The 15,448-nt window shown below is 32.1% G+C and overlaps 2 protein-coding genes across 6 annotated transcripts in view; one reads left to right on the top strand and one right to left on the bottom strand.

Moving 5' to 3' along the window:
• The window catches only part of LOC123012087 (zwei Ig domain protein zig-8-like), a 66,189-nt gene that overhangs the window by 42,344 nt on the left and 8,397 nt on the right, over positions 1-15,448 (top strand). The gene's annotated exons all lie outside the window — the stretch shown is intronic.
• LOC123012086 lies at positions 4,943-6,624 on the bottom strand. The gene is made up of 3 exons (XM_044409873.1): positions 6,521-6,624; positions 5,960-6,474; positions 4,943-5,913 (listed from the first exon to the last, which is right to left on the bottom strand). The coding sequence occupies exons 1-3, from the start codon at positions 6,541-6,543 to the stop codon at positions 5,009-5,011; spliced, it is 1,443 nt and encodes a 480-aa protein (XP_044265808.1). The 5' UTR covers positions 6,544-6,624; the 3' UTR covers positions 4,943-5,008.

Genomic DNA, 15,448 nt, shown 5'->3' with positions numbered 1-15,448 from the left:
GTAGCAACCGGAAATTGAGTAGATGTATCCGGTTTTCGTGATTACCAGTTTAAATGGTATGTTCTCGCAAGTAACTGTTCCAAATTTTATAATATTTGATCAAATAGTTTCGAAGTTATTACAAAAAAAAAACAAATTTACATACCCAAATTCTGAGGGCTGTAAAATTCTTATCGGTAAAGATTGGACACGAGTTATTATTTCAATTAACATCATTTTATAGGTAATTTTTGAAATTCAAATATTGCTTCATATTAATTTATGAATAACCCTGTATATGATAGTCCGTGTTTTAGATGTGGGAGTAGACAAAAGTACTCCTATTTTTTTAATGTAAAGAGCATAGTACTAAATTTAAGAGAAAAGCTTCAACAACTTTAATACATTTTGAAAAAAAAAAGCTGATTATATGTCGTATAATATTATATTAGTGAAATAATTTCTTAGAGATATTGCAAGAAGTCAAATAATTCTACTGATGGCGATTACTTTTTATGTGCCCCGTCTATTCGTTTTTTAAGCAACCAAGGAATTTAAACTGAAAAATTTTATAATTTCTTTATTTTTACATTCTGACAGTTGTGCTGACAGTTTTATAAAATATTTTGGAAGGTTAAATTATAAATTTGAGGGAAAGTGATGATGACATTGATTTTGGCATTAATTTTGAGGATTTGGCGTAAATTTTATTTTAGATTTGTTTCTAATGTTTTTTGTTGTACATATTAAATCAGACTTTAATAACTGTGATTCGTTATTTTATGTTTGTAATAAACAAATCTCATCTGATAATGTAAAATGCAGTAATTTTAGGGATTAATTTGTCTTCTTTCAACACTTATGTCACTCAGTATAGTTGAAAAAACATTTCCAAACTATTAGGTAATCTTGTCAAGGCAGGTATTTCATCTTACATCAATATAAAAATTCTCATTTCTTGCTTTCCATTCTCTTTGAATAAAACCCGTATCTTTCAGGCTCCGTGCTTCCAAATCGGCATAAATTTTCATCCGTATCAATATTACAATTAGGTGAGCTCTCGAACATATCTCGAACATTAGATGATTTATGAGGTTCGACAAAAAGCCCCGCAATCTTTCACATCTGCAGATTTTTCTAGTCGGAACACTGGCATAAACAAATTTGTATCAAGCGGCCTAATTTCATGTTTTGCACTCATAAATCAATTGCAAAATTTCCTTGTAATTCCCCTAGACACCGGCTCATCGTAAAAACTGGCACAAGAAAGGGTTGTCTTCTTGCCTCCGAAGGAATTTTGTAATAAAATTTATTTTTGTATTGTAATTATCAGCTGTTTTAGACGTTAGTGTTGCATTAACATGCCTCAAGATATTTTTTCGCATCGGATCCGCAATTCGCTGGCGTTCATGGCGTTTCTCCAAACAAAGGCAAAATGTTAAAGATAAATTATTCATATATTTTGCAGCTTTTGTTTCGGTAAGTTAAAATGAAAGCAGTGGCTTGATTCTAAAGACCATTGTTTAGATAAATCACGATAAGTAAAAATGAAAAAATTTGAGGTAATTTTGGTGGATGCGGTGGGATAAAGAGCACAATATCTATTTGTTCACATGTTTACTTATTTCTCTCAAAGCTCAAACTAGTAAATTAATTTTAAATCAAAGTAAATACTACATCTTAGCTTTTGCAAAGTTGCATGAACAAGAGTTCAATTTAGAACTTTGTCAATTGTGCTTATTAACTTTGCTTCTGCTCTTAACGAAGATATTCTTCGTTAGTAACCTAAACAATTCAAACTTTTTTTATTTGATTGTAAACTAAGTACAATCACTAAATGCATTTGATTTCAATGTTTTGATTTTATATTGATACTATAAAAATATTTAATTTTTGCCGCTACCAACCTCAAATGACTAAGATGCATTTACTCTACTCAAGCACTTATTTAAAATTCCTACTGAAACTTTAGCAATTTTAAAACAATTTTAACTTACTGCAATACGAAAATTGAACATTTTCTTATCGGAAATAGATTAACTCTGTCTAGCCTTATGTAAATATATTGCTATTTAAGTTATTTGGCAAAGTTTTCCTCGGCGGCACAGACTTGCAGTTTGAAATGCAATAACGACAATCTAATATACATTTTTATAGATATTTTATTGCGCCCGCTTTAGTAATCTTAAATTATAAATAACGTTTAACTCAAAATTTAATCTGACACACAAAATTGGTACAGAACCAAAAACGATTGCATTTTATTTAACTAGCACCTCATTCTTTCTTCAACCTCAATTATTTTCCAATCGCTCGAAACTTTTATTAGTGTTGATAGATTAATTTGGAAAGTTTCGTGTTGTCGAGATACACAAGTTACAAGTGAAATAATTCACTTTTCGGTAATGTTCGCGATAGGTGCAGCTTGCGACAAAATTAATGACACACTTAGAGTCTACAAGACGATTTATGGCAGCTCGTCTGCTTTGGCGTGCGGTTATTATGAGCGGCATGGATCATAATAATGCGTGAATATTCACCGGATCGATGTAGACTTAATAAATTGTTTCGTGTTGTGGCAGACATTATTTTACAATTAATCCGGACCGGTTTTAACGAAATAAAATGTACAAAAGTATTATTACACTTGTCACAGGCGTTTTTCGTCCGCAGCCAACTTTGTTGTCGGATTTTTAAAGGCAACGCTGTGTTCAAAGCGGTGGAACCGCAAGCCATTCGTTTTTCCCTCATTTCCGACTACATTGAGTGTTGGGATATATGTATTTGATATATTTCATTCTTTCGTTTCGCTACACTTGTTAGGTAATGTTTGGTATAAAAAATTGCGGTAGGCGGGGGCTTGTCCTCTCCAACAGCTACACATAACTTCTTGAGATTTGTCTATTTCGAAAAAAAAATCTGGTGAAAATAAAAAACCAGTGGGAAAATATTTTTTTTATTTATGTATGATAAACGTGTATTTGTTTCGACTGTATTTTTGGCTATTTTGAGTCCTATTTCCTCGTGGAGATCGATCACTGTTCGAGGCTCAGTTGCTCGGCTTCCCAAAGCCTCTAAGGTGCCTCCAAGATTAATTATGCACCATCCATACGCACACAGATGCCAGTTTCGGAACGTGGATAAATACGGCCGAAGGTAAGTTTAATTAATTTCCGTTTGGTGTATGAAAGTTGGTCGTTTGCGAAGCTTGAATGACACATCTGATTCAAAAAGGTCAGAGTCGACGCCGCCGGCATGTGTCTCGTTAATCTGAATTGCGATAACTTTTTTCAGAGCTGCGTTCTATGTGCCAGACGTGTTAGAGATACTAAATTTTTTAATTCAATGGTGGGAAACAGGGATGAATAACGGAGATTGGGACGAGAAATTATTTTATGTTTTTAGTATTATAGAGCTTGAATTATGTAGGGAATGTGTTGCAACGACGATGAAGAAAATCGAATTGGTACCATAAAGGGTATCTTTATTTACGTCACGTTGAGCTTGTTGTTTGTGAAGTGCAACGTTCTAAAGCTCGGAAAATTGATAAAAGGGCTGATATGGCTTGAAAATATGCGTGATTGAATTAGACTTTTAAAATAAATTTACAAAAACACATCAGTACATTGCTCAAATATTACGTATTACTTCATGTTTCAGAAAACAGAAAGTAATTATGTGTATGTTTATTATCTAACCTCTCTGGATGAACACTCTAATTTTAAAATACATATACAGGGTGCGCCAGAACTCGCGCCCCAGAGAAAAATTTCAAGTAAGATAAGATACCAGAAACATAGAAAAAATTTTTTTTTAATTCTATCTGTCAAAATATTTTGACATTTATTTTTTGACATTTGACATTTTTTATGTTTATTTAATGATACTGATGATCTTGTATATGGTTTTTTATAATTATTTAATAAAGGTACAAAAATTTTGCCAATAAAAGCCACAAATAACATTAAACAGAGTTACAATTTAGGATACCGCTTCCTTGTTTCCTCTTTGAATCGCCTGTAGCAAAAAAACTTGGAAAATTATTTTTCCAACAGAAATGAATAGTCAAAGTTCAAAATTTAAACTCTCATAACTTCGAAATTTTCATAGGTAGAATTTTTTTAACATTTTTTCCATGTTCCTGGTGTCTTACCTTACCTTATCTGGCGCACCCCGTTTAAACAACAAACATATTTATGATTTACTTGGCTACCTTTAAATAATTATTTTACAAGAAATTGTATCAAAAAATAAAATTTTAACAATAGACATTTATGTTTGATGTTGCTGTTAAGAACTAGAAATCGATAAATGCTTTTAGCTAATTACTTAAGTTAAAAATCATCACCAAAGTTTTTAATCGCTTTTGTTTTAATGACCCACCCAACTATGCTTATTTATTTATGGCAATCTCTTAACCCAATTACGCATTTCGTTAACAGCAAACTTTCTCCCGGATTGTCCATTGGGTTGTATGCTTTTAATTATGAAGTTTGCATTCTCGTCAGCACCGGTAAGAAATTTAAAATTTAGGACGCATATAACTTTTATTAAAGTCGTCTGAAACATCTCCTGGAAGAAAATTGGTAAACCGCCTTCATGCTGAGCGCTCCCCGTGGTCATATTTTAAATCTTTTTATTGCCACGTTGTTTTTGAACAAGCAGTTCGTTAGAAACTGAAATTTCCGTTTGAGTTTGTTTTATCAATTCCTTCTCCATGTCATCGAGGTTACTACTAACATCGAAAAACGGAATAAATCAATGATCAAAATTTATGACTTACACTATACGTATATGTTAAAGACGCGGTTTGTGTTGTATTTTCTGGCGTGTTTTAATATATTACAAGGCGACGAAAGAAGTTGCTTTTTATATGATTTATCACTGATAGTTTTTCGAGTCGAAATAGAAGCTCGAGAATTGTAAGAAAACCAACTGCACAGTCATAAAATCAGGATATTTATTTATACACACAAGCTTTAATAAAATATATTTTAGATATAATCTATACAAAAATTATTTTATACAGTTAGGGAAATTCCTCATTGTTTCTAATCTCACTTTTTACTAAGCTATCATCAAAACCTTGCCCGTTCTCCATACCACTAAGCTCACTTTTTACTAAACCTTGCCTCCCCTCTATTCCACTAAGCTCACTCTTGAGCAAACCTTGCCCCTCCTCAATACTGCCAACCTCACTTTTGATTAAACCAATGTCCCCTCCTTCTTTCGAGCCAATCAGACTGTCGCTCTGACTTAATCCCTCCACCACATCTACTAAACTCTGCCCTTTCTCACTATCCACTAAACCTTGCCCCTCCTCCAAGGTATTAACTAAACCTTGCCCTCTTTCCGCCGAACTAACCTCGCTTTTGGCCTTCTCAGTGGCGACAAGATTCTGATTAAAATTCGAATTTTCTTCACTTGCTTGTTTATTTGAAGTATCCAGAGAAGATTTTAACGAAATGCGACGATTATGTATCAAAAAATCGGCCTCTTCTAAATATTTATTATTCGAATCGTCCAAATTAGTGTATCTTTTGTATAATTTATTAGATCGGGGCTCGTTATCATTAATTCGGTTATCAATAAATGAGAAAGAGTGTGAGTTATGTCGATAATTGGAACCGTGTCTGAAAGGATAAATCCTTTTTAATTTTGAAAAGTAAGGCGAATAAATATCTTTTTTTCTTCGCTTGAATTCTGGTAGGACAGTAAACTTGACAGCAGGGACTTGTATTAACCTATTGCCTTGAGGCACGAGAGCAATATAATCGTATTTTTTGGCAGATTCCATTCGACGGTTTTTCTCATGCTTTGGAAATAAATTAATCAAAACTGGTTGTTCGTGCGGCACAAGTTTGATACTGTCGGTATCCGGTAGTTGTTTATAGAAATGCATTTCTAGGAAATCATTAGAAGCACGTATTCCACCTAAAAGTAAATAATCAAACCTGGCATAACACTTCGGTTTTTCTACTTTTTTTGGGCATTTGGACGAAAGCTACTGTAGTTGGCTCTTCTTCCTCACAACAAATATTTTCTTTCCCCAGTGTCACTTGTGACTCTTCAAGTTGATCGTACAACTGTTTGGTAGCATTTGTCATGTTTTCGTAATCTTGTTGATTTTGCATAAATTCTTCATCATTTTTTGGATCAATTCTCTGTGCTTTCTCTTGATCTTTTTCCTCTTTGTCGGCATCGTTGGTACTTCTTGCGAAGAACTTGTGAAGAAATGATGATCCTAATTTGTTTAAGACTGACTTAGCTGTACTTGTATCTGCATCACGAGGACATTTTCCGTTTGGACAGTCTTCGTCGTAATATTCCTCGTCACCGCTTTCTCTCGTTTCAAGATTGTTTCCAGGCTGGATATTTACAGGCTCGATTATGTTATCAAAATCGGCGACTTCTTCAAGAAAATTTTTACTCGGTCTTAGAATGCTTGCTGCCTTTGTGGTTTCACTCCCAAAAATATACATCAATGTGGCGATACTAAAACAAATATTTTAAAATTATCAAGGTTAATTAAATTTCTTACCAGATTATAACATTACGAAGCATCTGAAGGTGTAAAAATCACAGAAAATGTACATTCTAAATTAGAAAAACGTCACGTAAAAAAACTATCCCAAATGTCGTAAGTTGTCAAAATTCAAATTTTATACAGAGCATGACATGAAAATTGTGTAGGTTTGTGTTGTGCGTTTTCTTTTTTTTACTTATCTGAGCCTATTTTTACGACTGTTGTAAACAAAGGTTAGACCTTTGTAGCCCGTGTTGGGTCTATACGTTTTGTTTGATTGCTTTTTTACCACTCATTCAGATAGCCTCAAAGTCTTCAAGTTTCAGATCTGATCAAACAAATTTTAGCATACAGGTGATCTAGTTTTCCTAGAACTTTCTGCAAAATTTAATATTCAACTTAAGATATATTTGTGCAATATTTCAAAGCACGCTCCGCATTTACGTCCTGATTTTTCCCGGTAAAACACCTCCTTAAAGCCGATAAAAGAAAATGATAATAATAAAAAGGTTGTGTCGGCACGCGTAACCTACATATCCGAGCAAATTAATATGTTTGGGAAGTAAAGCAGCTTCCTGCGTAATGAAATTGGGATAGAGCGTCTTGAATGATCCATGGATGGTAATGCTCGCCTAAGCTGTAGGCACTAACATTCTCTCTCCACCAAGATATATCTAAGGAAAGACGGAGGTATATACGAAGTCGTTACCGAAACAGGTCACAGGTAAGTTGGTAACGCATTGTGATTACCCAGCTTTAGATTCTATTTAGAAAACAAAATAGACATCACCGAACCCCCTTTTACAACACCTAGTTTACAGCAGAAACAATAAAATTATACGGCCGTGATTTATTTTGCATACGTTATACCTATGTGTACGGAGTGTTCTTTGTCTTGATTAAACGAATGAAGGATTGGATCAGAAAGTTATCCTAATGTGTGTAGGTGCCTGCACCGGATTTACAGACACGTCAAAATATAAATACAACAAATCAATGAAAAGTTTTACTACGTACTATTAGAAGACAAACTCGTTTGTAATAGTATGAATAATAATCTTAACAGTTAACTTATAACTACTTGTTACCTTCCCGGCGTGAGAAAATACGTAATCAACTAATTCTTTAATGATCTGAAATTCTATTTTTATCACCGTTATTTAATTAATACTGCGCAATAATAAAACTTAATACGACATAAAGCTTTCCACTACTACGCTAATTTTAGCAAATTTCTAATTGTAATAACGAAGACAGTAACAGCATGCAATTAAAATTCTTAGTGCGTAATTTGTGTCCTTTACCCTTACCATTAATAGAAGCCCATGTACAGCAGTTATCACCATTGAATTTTTCTCGCTACATTTAAATGAAATCCAAATCGAGTTTGTTTCATTTGTAAAGGGAGCCGTCATTTTAAAATCGAACCGTGTTATTCCCTAATCAAACATTCTGAATAATTGGTCCATGTCATGAATGACGGACAAAGCCATGATGTATGTGTTTAATCCCTCGCCAATTGCACAAATTCATCGTTTAGAAAATGTTATTCGTGGTTTGCTGCAAGATTTGCATTATGTTCGGGACATAAAACAGTGGGGAAAAGGTATCCATAAAACCAGACCGAAATGACGTTAATAAAGAAATCTTCGTGAATATTTCTCAGGATATAAAACTCGAAATACATATTGGTTTCGTTCGGGTCGCTGTCGTGCTTCAGTAAGGGAAATTAGGAAAAACTGCTTACTTTCAACGTTTCCCCATTGAGATTTCCCTCAAGTGTATTTTGATCGTTCCTTTTCGACGAGTCGCAAATTTTCACGATAAATATTTTAAAATTACAAGTTGGCACAATGTTAGGAAATTCTCCTCTTCGACAAGAGGAAAAATGCTTAATCTGCAAGGCAGCGAAACAACACGCCGCACATTCTATCTTAAGATAATATCTAATAAGATTTTGATGAAAGAGGACGTCTTCAAGGGTACATAATTGGATTAAAAATGATTAAATAATTAATCAAAAACATTTTATGTTTTAAGAATTTTAAATTTCCTTACTTAATAAATCATTTTAATAATAAATGACGGTGAAAAATAACGAAATAAAATTGAGAAATGTGAATAAATAACTTGAGTAAATACATACTAATGAAACAGCTAATGGATTCCGGTGCGATTTTTTTATTACTTCTGAAGCACACGAAATAAAATATGTTGCAATTAAATTTTTGTTAAATTAAGTCTAAATTGGTTACTTCCTCTTGGCAATACAATAATAAATTACGCTATTAAGGGGTCCCTTTGTTCGATTGAGGAAAACACTTAGATAATATATCCCCTAAGACGAGCCTTTGATCAATCGAACCAGCACATTCCTTATCTTTACCAAATGTTGCTATATTAGCAACAACTTTCGATAAAAATTTTGACATGTGTTCCACTGAAGAAATCTTTTTTTTTTCTCCTTTATACATTACATCATGTATTTAAAAGCATGTCAAATTTAATTGTCGGGCATTTGATTTGCAACTCTTTGAAGAGCTAATAACGCAAAGATAAATTTGGGAAATTCTGTTCACTCATTAGTCTCATTAGTGATATCAACATAATTTTTGATTACAGTGGCATGTTTTCAACGCACTAATTGTTCGCGTTTTTTCTGTTTGGTTTGTTGTAATTGTATTGACGTCGAAAATATATTTTTAATTTTGTCATTCGGAAACTCTCAATCAATGACTAAATTTTCACACTGCACTAATTTCGACAGGACACTGCAAACAAAAGTCATTGAATGGAATTGCCAGAAAAACAGCTTTGATGTTGAATCAGACTCCAGTCGATAAACGACAAATTTTCAACAACTGCATGTCACTGACAATTTAATACAAATCATACAAAACTAAATAAAATTAAAACTTTTGGTCTACATTGGTATAAATTTGCATAATTTTAAAAAGTTGAAAATTTTAAATGGCACGACCCTACTTGCGATATATCGTTGGAAAGCCCATAACAAGCGCTTTTCAAAAATGTCATACAACAGCCTATTTGGTAAAGTTATTTTTCCAATTATTCAAAAACGAAGACGTTAAATTTTATTTTTTTTCACTATATTCAAGGGTGGGTGGAGGTGTGTCACTTATCATGTCGTTTTAATTCCCCCTAGGAACGGTTTTGAGTGATTATTAATAACTTTTTCAGTTGAGAGAAATTGCCGATTGCAAGTTTTAAAATTGACACAGTGTATACACTGATGAACTTACACAAACGAGTCATTCATAATTGTTGATTGTCATTCATTAAATTTGGCAATGTCATCAATTCCACTTTTTTTCCCTTGAATTTAAAATGTACTCAAATGACGAAAAAACTGACATGATCTTCATAAATAGAGAATGTACAAAATGCTGTGGCTAAATCTGTATCATCAAAAATCAATTACGGTTTTTATTATACAGTATGTTCTCGGCTTGAGTTTACAAGAGGAGAAAAATTGTATCTTTGATTTTACGCCAAAACTGCAAAGGAAAAACAATTTTTGCTTCACCTGAAACGAGCAAATCTGAAATTAAAACTATTTTGATTTAGTGAAAAGAAAAGTTTATTTGACAACTATATGTCATTTTGACAATTAATTCATGAATTGAATAATGATAGTTCTTGTTAAAAACAACATTATTTTTTAAATTAAAACTGTTTCTTTGAGTTGCCATTTATTAAAATTATGTTTTTCAGAAAAGTTTTTGTTAATTTAAACTCATTTTTCAAAATGACATCGTTGTCAAAAAAATAAATAAAAAGTAGAGAAAAATTGTTACAAGTGCAAAATCGAGAAAAAAATAAACTCTTTTTCCACTGAGTCAGAATAATGAAGTCTTAATTACAAATTTGCTCGTTTCAGGTTCAAAGCAGTTGCAGTTGCAGTTTTGACGTAAAATCAAAGATACAATTTTTTTCTCTTGTAAATTCATTCCGAAAACATACTGTATATGACTCACCCTGTATAATTTAATTAAACCTTATTATAATTCTAATTGCATACTAATTTTAGAGTATCAGTTTTTATTACGTAATTACCATGCTTAAACATAATACAGTTGTTATTATTCTCTCTAGTGTCGATCAAATTATTAATAAAATTAAATAACGCTGGATGATGTCGGCTTTTGTTAACCATTATCTAATTATAATTTATTAAAAGTTATTGAAGTATTAATTTAAAAAGCTTTATTAATTTTGAACACATAATGAAAATAAATAGTTTAAGCGAAAAACGTTTAGTTCCATATTTACTACTACTACTTACACTGTCCAAACAGCATCAGTACGAATAAAATTTCTCACGATGTCGTACATCAACCATATTAACATGAGCTTGAATGCAAAACCCAAACTTTCAACTTTTCATTGTAACTTTTTTTGTATAAATTTTTAATAACGGTGCGTCTTTCTCGCTTCTGTTTCAACTCACTTTTTGTTCAATGTTTGTCCATTAAAGTAACATTGGAAACAAAACTTCCTAATCCAATCCCTCTTGATCCCAAAATCAGGCATCGGTACATATATCCAATTACGAGACGAGATCAGTACAGATTGTCGAGCTCTCGAACTTAATAGCGATTCACTCTACAAACCATACTCCATCAAAATTCATTTGCTAAAGCCAGCAATCGACGTTTTGGCCATAAATGGCGACCAGTCACAAAATTAATTAGCCCATGTATCAAATATTGAACGGATTGCATCCCAAACCCAACCGAAGACGATTTTAGCTTTCAAATAATCAATTTTAATTATCAAGAGTGTCATTAATACCTCTGAAGGTTACTGACTGACGACTAATCTTTGTTGTAAATGACAGATTACAAATAGAGAATTGACGTTGTAGTTTGTTACATCATAACAATGAAATATTGATTTAGAGAATTTTGAAGCAATTTGAAACAGATATTACAATAATGTATACAGGCTGCGCCAGAACTCGCGCCCCAGAGAAAAATGCCATATAAGGTAAGATACCAGGAACATGGAAAAAATGTTAAAAAAAATTTATCTATAAAAATTTCGAAGTTATGAGGGTTTGACTCTATTTATTTCGGTTGGAAAAATAATTTATAGGCTATAGGATGTTAAAAGAGGAAACAAGGAAGCTGTATCCTAAATTGTAACTCTGTTCAATGTTATTTGTGGCTTTTATTGGCAAAATTTTTGTCCCTTTACTAAATAATTGTAAAAAAACATATACAAAATCGTTAGTATCATTAAATAGATATAAAAACATGTCAAATGTCAAAAAATAAATGTCAAAATTTTTTGACATATAGAATTTTTTAAACATTTTTTTCATGTTCCTGGTACCTCACCTTTCTCTGGGGCGCGAGTTCTGGCGCACCCTGTATCAAATTTTAGGCGAGTATTATTATGACTTTTTTTTCTTTATTCCAAATGTTGAAGAATCATGAATAAAAAATAAAAGATGAACAAGTAAAGTGAGTGTAGGATGTAGGATACCATTAGTAGGGATACAGCGAGCACTTTGCTTCTGTATTATTTCTAAGTTGATTAGTTGCAGCAATTGGCCCCATTTAGCAATAAAACCCAGTCAGTCATTTTGTAGTTAATTGGTGACGAGCGCAGGTTAGCCACAGGTCTACGTATCCCTGAGACTGTTAACAACCCCCTGGTCGATCCTCAGCCGACAGATGTGCGGTTCCCTTCTCTGTTTAGTTATTTACCCAACACTTTACGGTACACACGGATTGCAACATTGCGAATTGCTTATGCAAATGGCTAACTTTATATAAATCTTTATTAGTCAGCAACGAACTGACTTGCTTTATTACTGTTTGTACAGTGGCGATCTTTATTACCTCTTTGCACGTTATGATCTATTAATAATTTAACGATAGCGAAATTTAGGATACACACGTGTGTGAGATAAATGAGGGTCATTGTAGGGGCGTGTTTACAAACTGGAAATTGTTAATTCTGAACAACCATAAGCACAAGAAACAATATTTTAGACCATAATAATAATTATTGTGTTAATTAACATTAATTAGTCGTGAATTTGAACAAACAAGAAATTGGGTTATTCTACTTTTGGTGGATGCGCCGGGTAGGATTTTTATGTAAATGACCGATTATGTTCCGGATAAAAATAAGTCCCGTCAACACCAAATTGTTTACTTTGACCTAATTTTTAAATTGAAACGTCATTGTGATAGACATACCGCTCTCAATTCCTTTCAGATTTTGTTAATTAAGTAAAATGTGTCTTGACATTTTGTCATCCCTAAATTGCTTTTGTAATATTTTTTAAATTTTACAAATCTTATCCCTTAAAACATAAGCAGAAAGTCATTAAAAAACCAAATCATCTACATTCATCCGTCTTGAATTTACGAGCACATAAACTTTGAGGATTTTGGAGATTTTAAAGGACCATTACGTTAAAACGTAAAAGGATAATTTAATTTTGTTAGTTAAGTTACATTAAGTTAAGTTATATTACACCTCTAAAGATCTGTTTTATACATTTGCTAAGAAAAGCATCAAAATCTACACACTGGCACATGATTGTAAAGGTAATTAAGTAATGAGCCACTGAATTTTCTTTGAAACTTCTATAATAACCTGAGTAGGAAAATTTTAAATTAAACTTTCTCATTACTTAAAACAAAACTGTCAAAAGTTTGCTCAAAAATGAGTACATTTGAAGCAATCTTTTTAATTTATTATTTTGTAAATACAAGAGATTTGTTTACACTAGTGCATAGTTTATTTTAGGTTTAAATTACAACTTCCGCGAGTGCTCATATTTCCATAAAATGAGATTAATCTTTAAGAGAAATGTATAAAATAAACTCTCAAAAGACAAGTAGGGAGGATACTTAAAACGTTACATTTTACAACACTGTAAAAGATTCAGTTTATTTCACTGGATAAACAACACCAACTAAAAAAGTCTATAGTCATTATATTTGACTAATTGAAACAATTTTCAGTTAATTAAAAGTTGCAGATATTTAGCTGTTCAAACGTATTTATTTACCAACATTGGAATAATTGGCTATAACAAAATTAACTATACATATGAAGTCATATTCACATCAAATATTCTCAATCAAAAATAGACTGCGTTATTTGTCACTGATTAATAGTAATTAATTATACATTCGGTTAATTAATCATTATCTGTAAGTTCTATGCTTTTAATTAAATGTATGATCAAAGTGGCCTATAACTCCGAAAATAAGTATGCAACATTAACCATCACATTCAAACGTTACACTTTTTTATTTTTTAATGAATTTAATTGAAAGTGTGCTACTTATAAACTTAAAAATTATTCATCCATTAATTATTATTTGAACTATCAAATTGGCTCTAAAAAAAATATTTCGCTTCGTCGTTTTTATTTGAATTCTTTAACGTTGTCTTGACACTTAGAAGACTAATTGAATTATAAAAAATCCAAAACCGGGCCTTACTTGCAATAAAGTTACTTTATAGCCCAGTTTTTGGCATACTTCCGGTGCTAGGATATGCAACCAACAAAACGGCGTGTCTATTGACCGCCTCACAAGATCAATTGAATTTACTCACACGTTTCTGAAACCTGAAAATATCTCTTCATTCGGAAGAAGGATGTGTGTTGTGTCGGCGTAGAAAAGATAAATCCGGAAAGAGGAGGTCGTTTATGCCGGTCACGTCTGTTATTAAACGGATATGCCATCGAGAAATCCACCTGTAATTGTGCCACGGAATTGTAAAGTGGATGAGGAGGTTATCGCTAATTCGATGTGTCAAAACTGAGACTTTATTACAGCCAAAAGTCAAAACGAATAATGACTATGTCGATGTTATGCCGACCAGAACAATGCGTTTTAATTAAGTGCCGTTACTAATAATTAATTCTAATTTTAATGTCGCACAGCTGGATTTATATTGTTTCTGTTGTTTGGACAAGCAAACAATCTCAACTGTTAAGCTTTTCAGGAAAATTTTATAACTCCGTAAAATTTGTATAAATAAGCTTCAACTCTTGAATTAATAGTTCACTTTCATCTCACTAGGGATAGTTATTTAGGGATAATTATTTTGTAAACAATATAATATTTAAAAAAATATATACAAGATGAGCCAGAACTCGCGCCCTAGAAAAAAATGCCATGTAAGGTGAGATACCAGGAACATGGAAAAAATGTTAAAAATATTTTATCTATAAAAATTTCGAAGTTATGAGGGTTTAAAGTTTGCACTTTGACTCTATTTATTTCTGTTGGAAAATAATTTTCCAAGTTTCTTTGCTATAGGCTATTAAAAGAGGAAACAAGGAAGCTGCTTAATGTTATTTATTGTGGCTTTTATTAGCAAAATTTTTGTACCTTTACTAGATAATTATAAAAAAACCTATACAAGATCATCAGTATCATTAAATAGGCATAGAAAATGTCGTGTCAAAAAATAAATGGCAACATTTTTTGACAGATAGAATTTTCAAATATTTTGTTATGTTTTGTTATCTTACTTGAATTTTTTTTTTTGGGACGCGAGTTTTGTTATAAACGAACTAGTTTTAAAAAATTAAATTCAATAGCAGCATGGTAAACATAGAGTAAAGTTTTAATAATAATTACATACTTTACTTTGTCATTTATCATTGGAATCAATAATAGCAAATGCTAATTTTATTCAACAAACAAAAATCTTCAATAACGGGAGAAACTTTAGATATGCGATAATTATTACAAAATCTCGGCGATTATGTTGCAATTTGCTCGTATTGATAAATTCATTTGCTTAGCTTGCATACCAACTTAAGTGCACAATAGGTGAAAAATAAGTTATAGGAAGCTGGCGCAGTATCACCCTTTAACAGCGATAAATTAGATTGTCGACGTGATGAGGAAATGAAGATCTTAGATCAAGAAGAGCTTT

Source organism: Tribolium madens, unplaced genomic scaffold (genome assembly GCF_015345945.1).
Source record: "Tribolium madens isolate multiple individuals breed KSU strain unplaced genomic scaffold, Tmad_KSU_1.1 Scaffold_91;HRSCAF=231;Tcas5.2_LG7, whole genome shotgun sequence".
Taxonomy (NCBI): domain Eukaryota; kingdom Metazoa; phylum Arthropoda; class Insecta; order Coleoptera; family Tenebrionidae; genus Tribolium; species Tribolium madens.
This window is presented reverse-complemented; position numbering and strand designations above follow the sequence as displayed.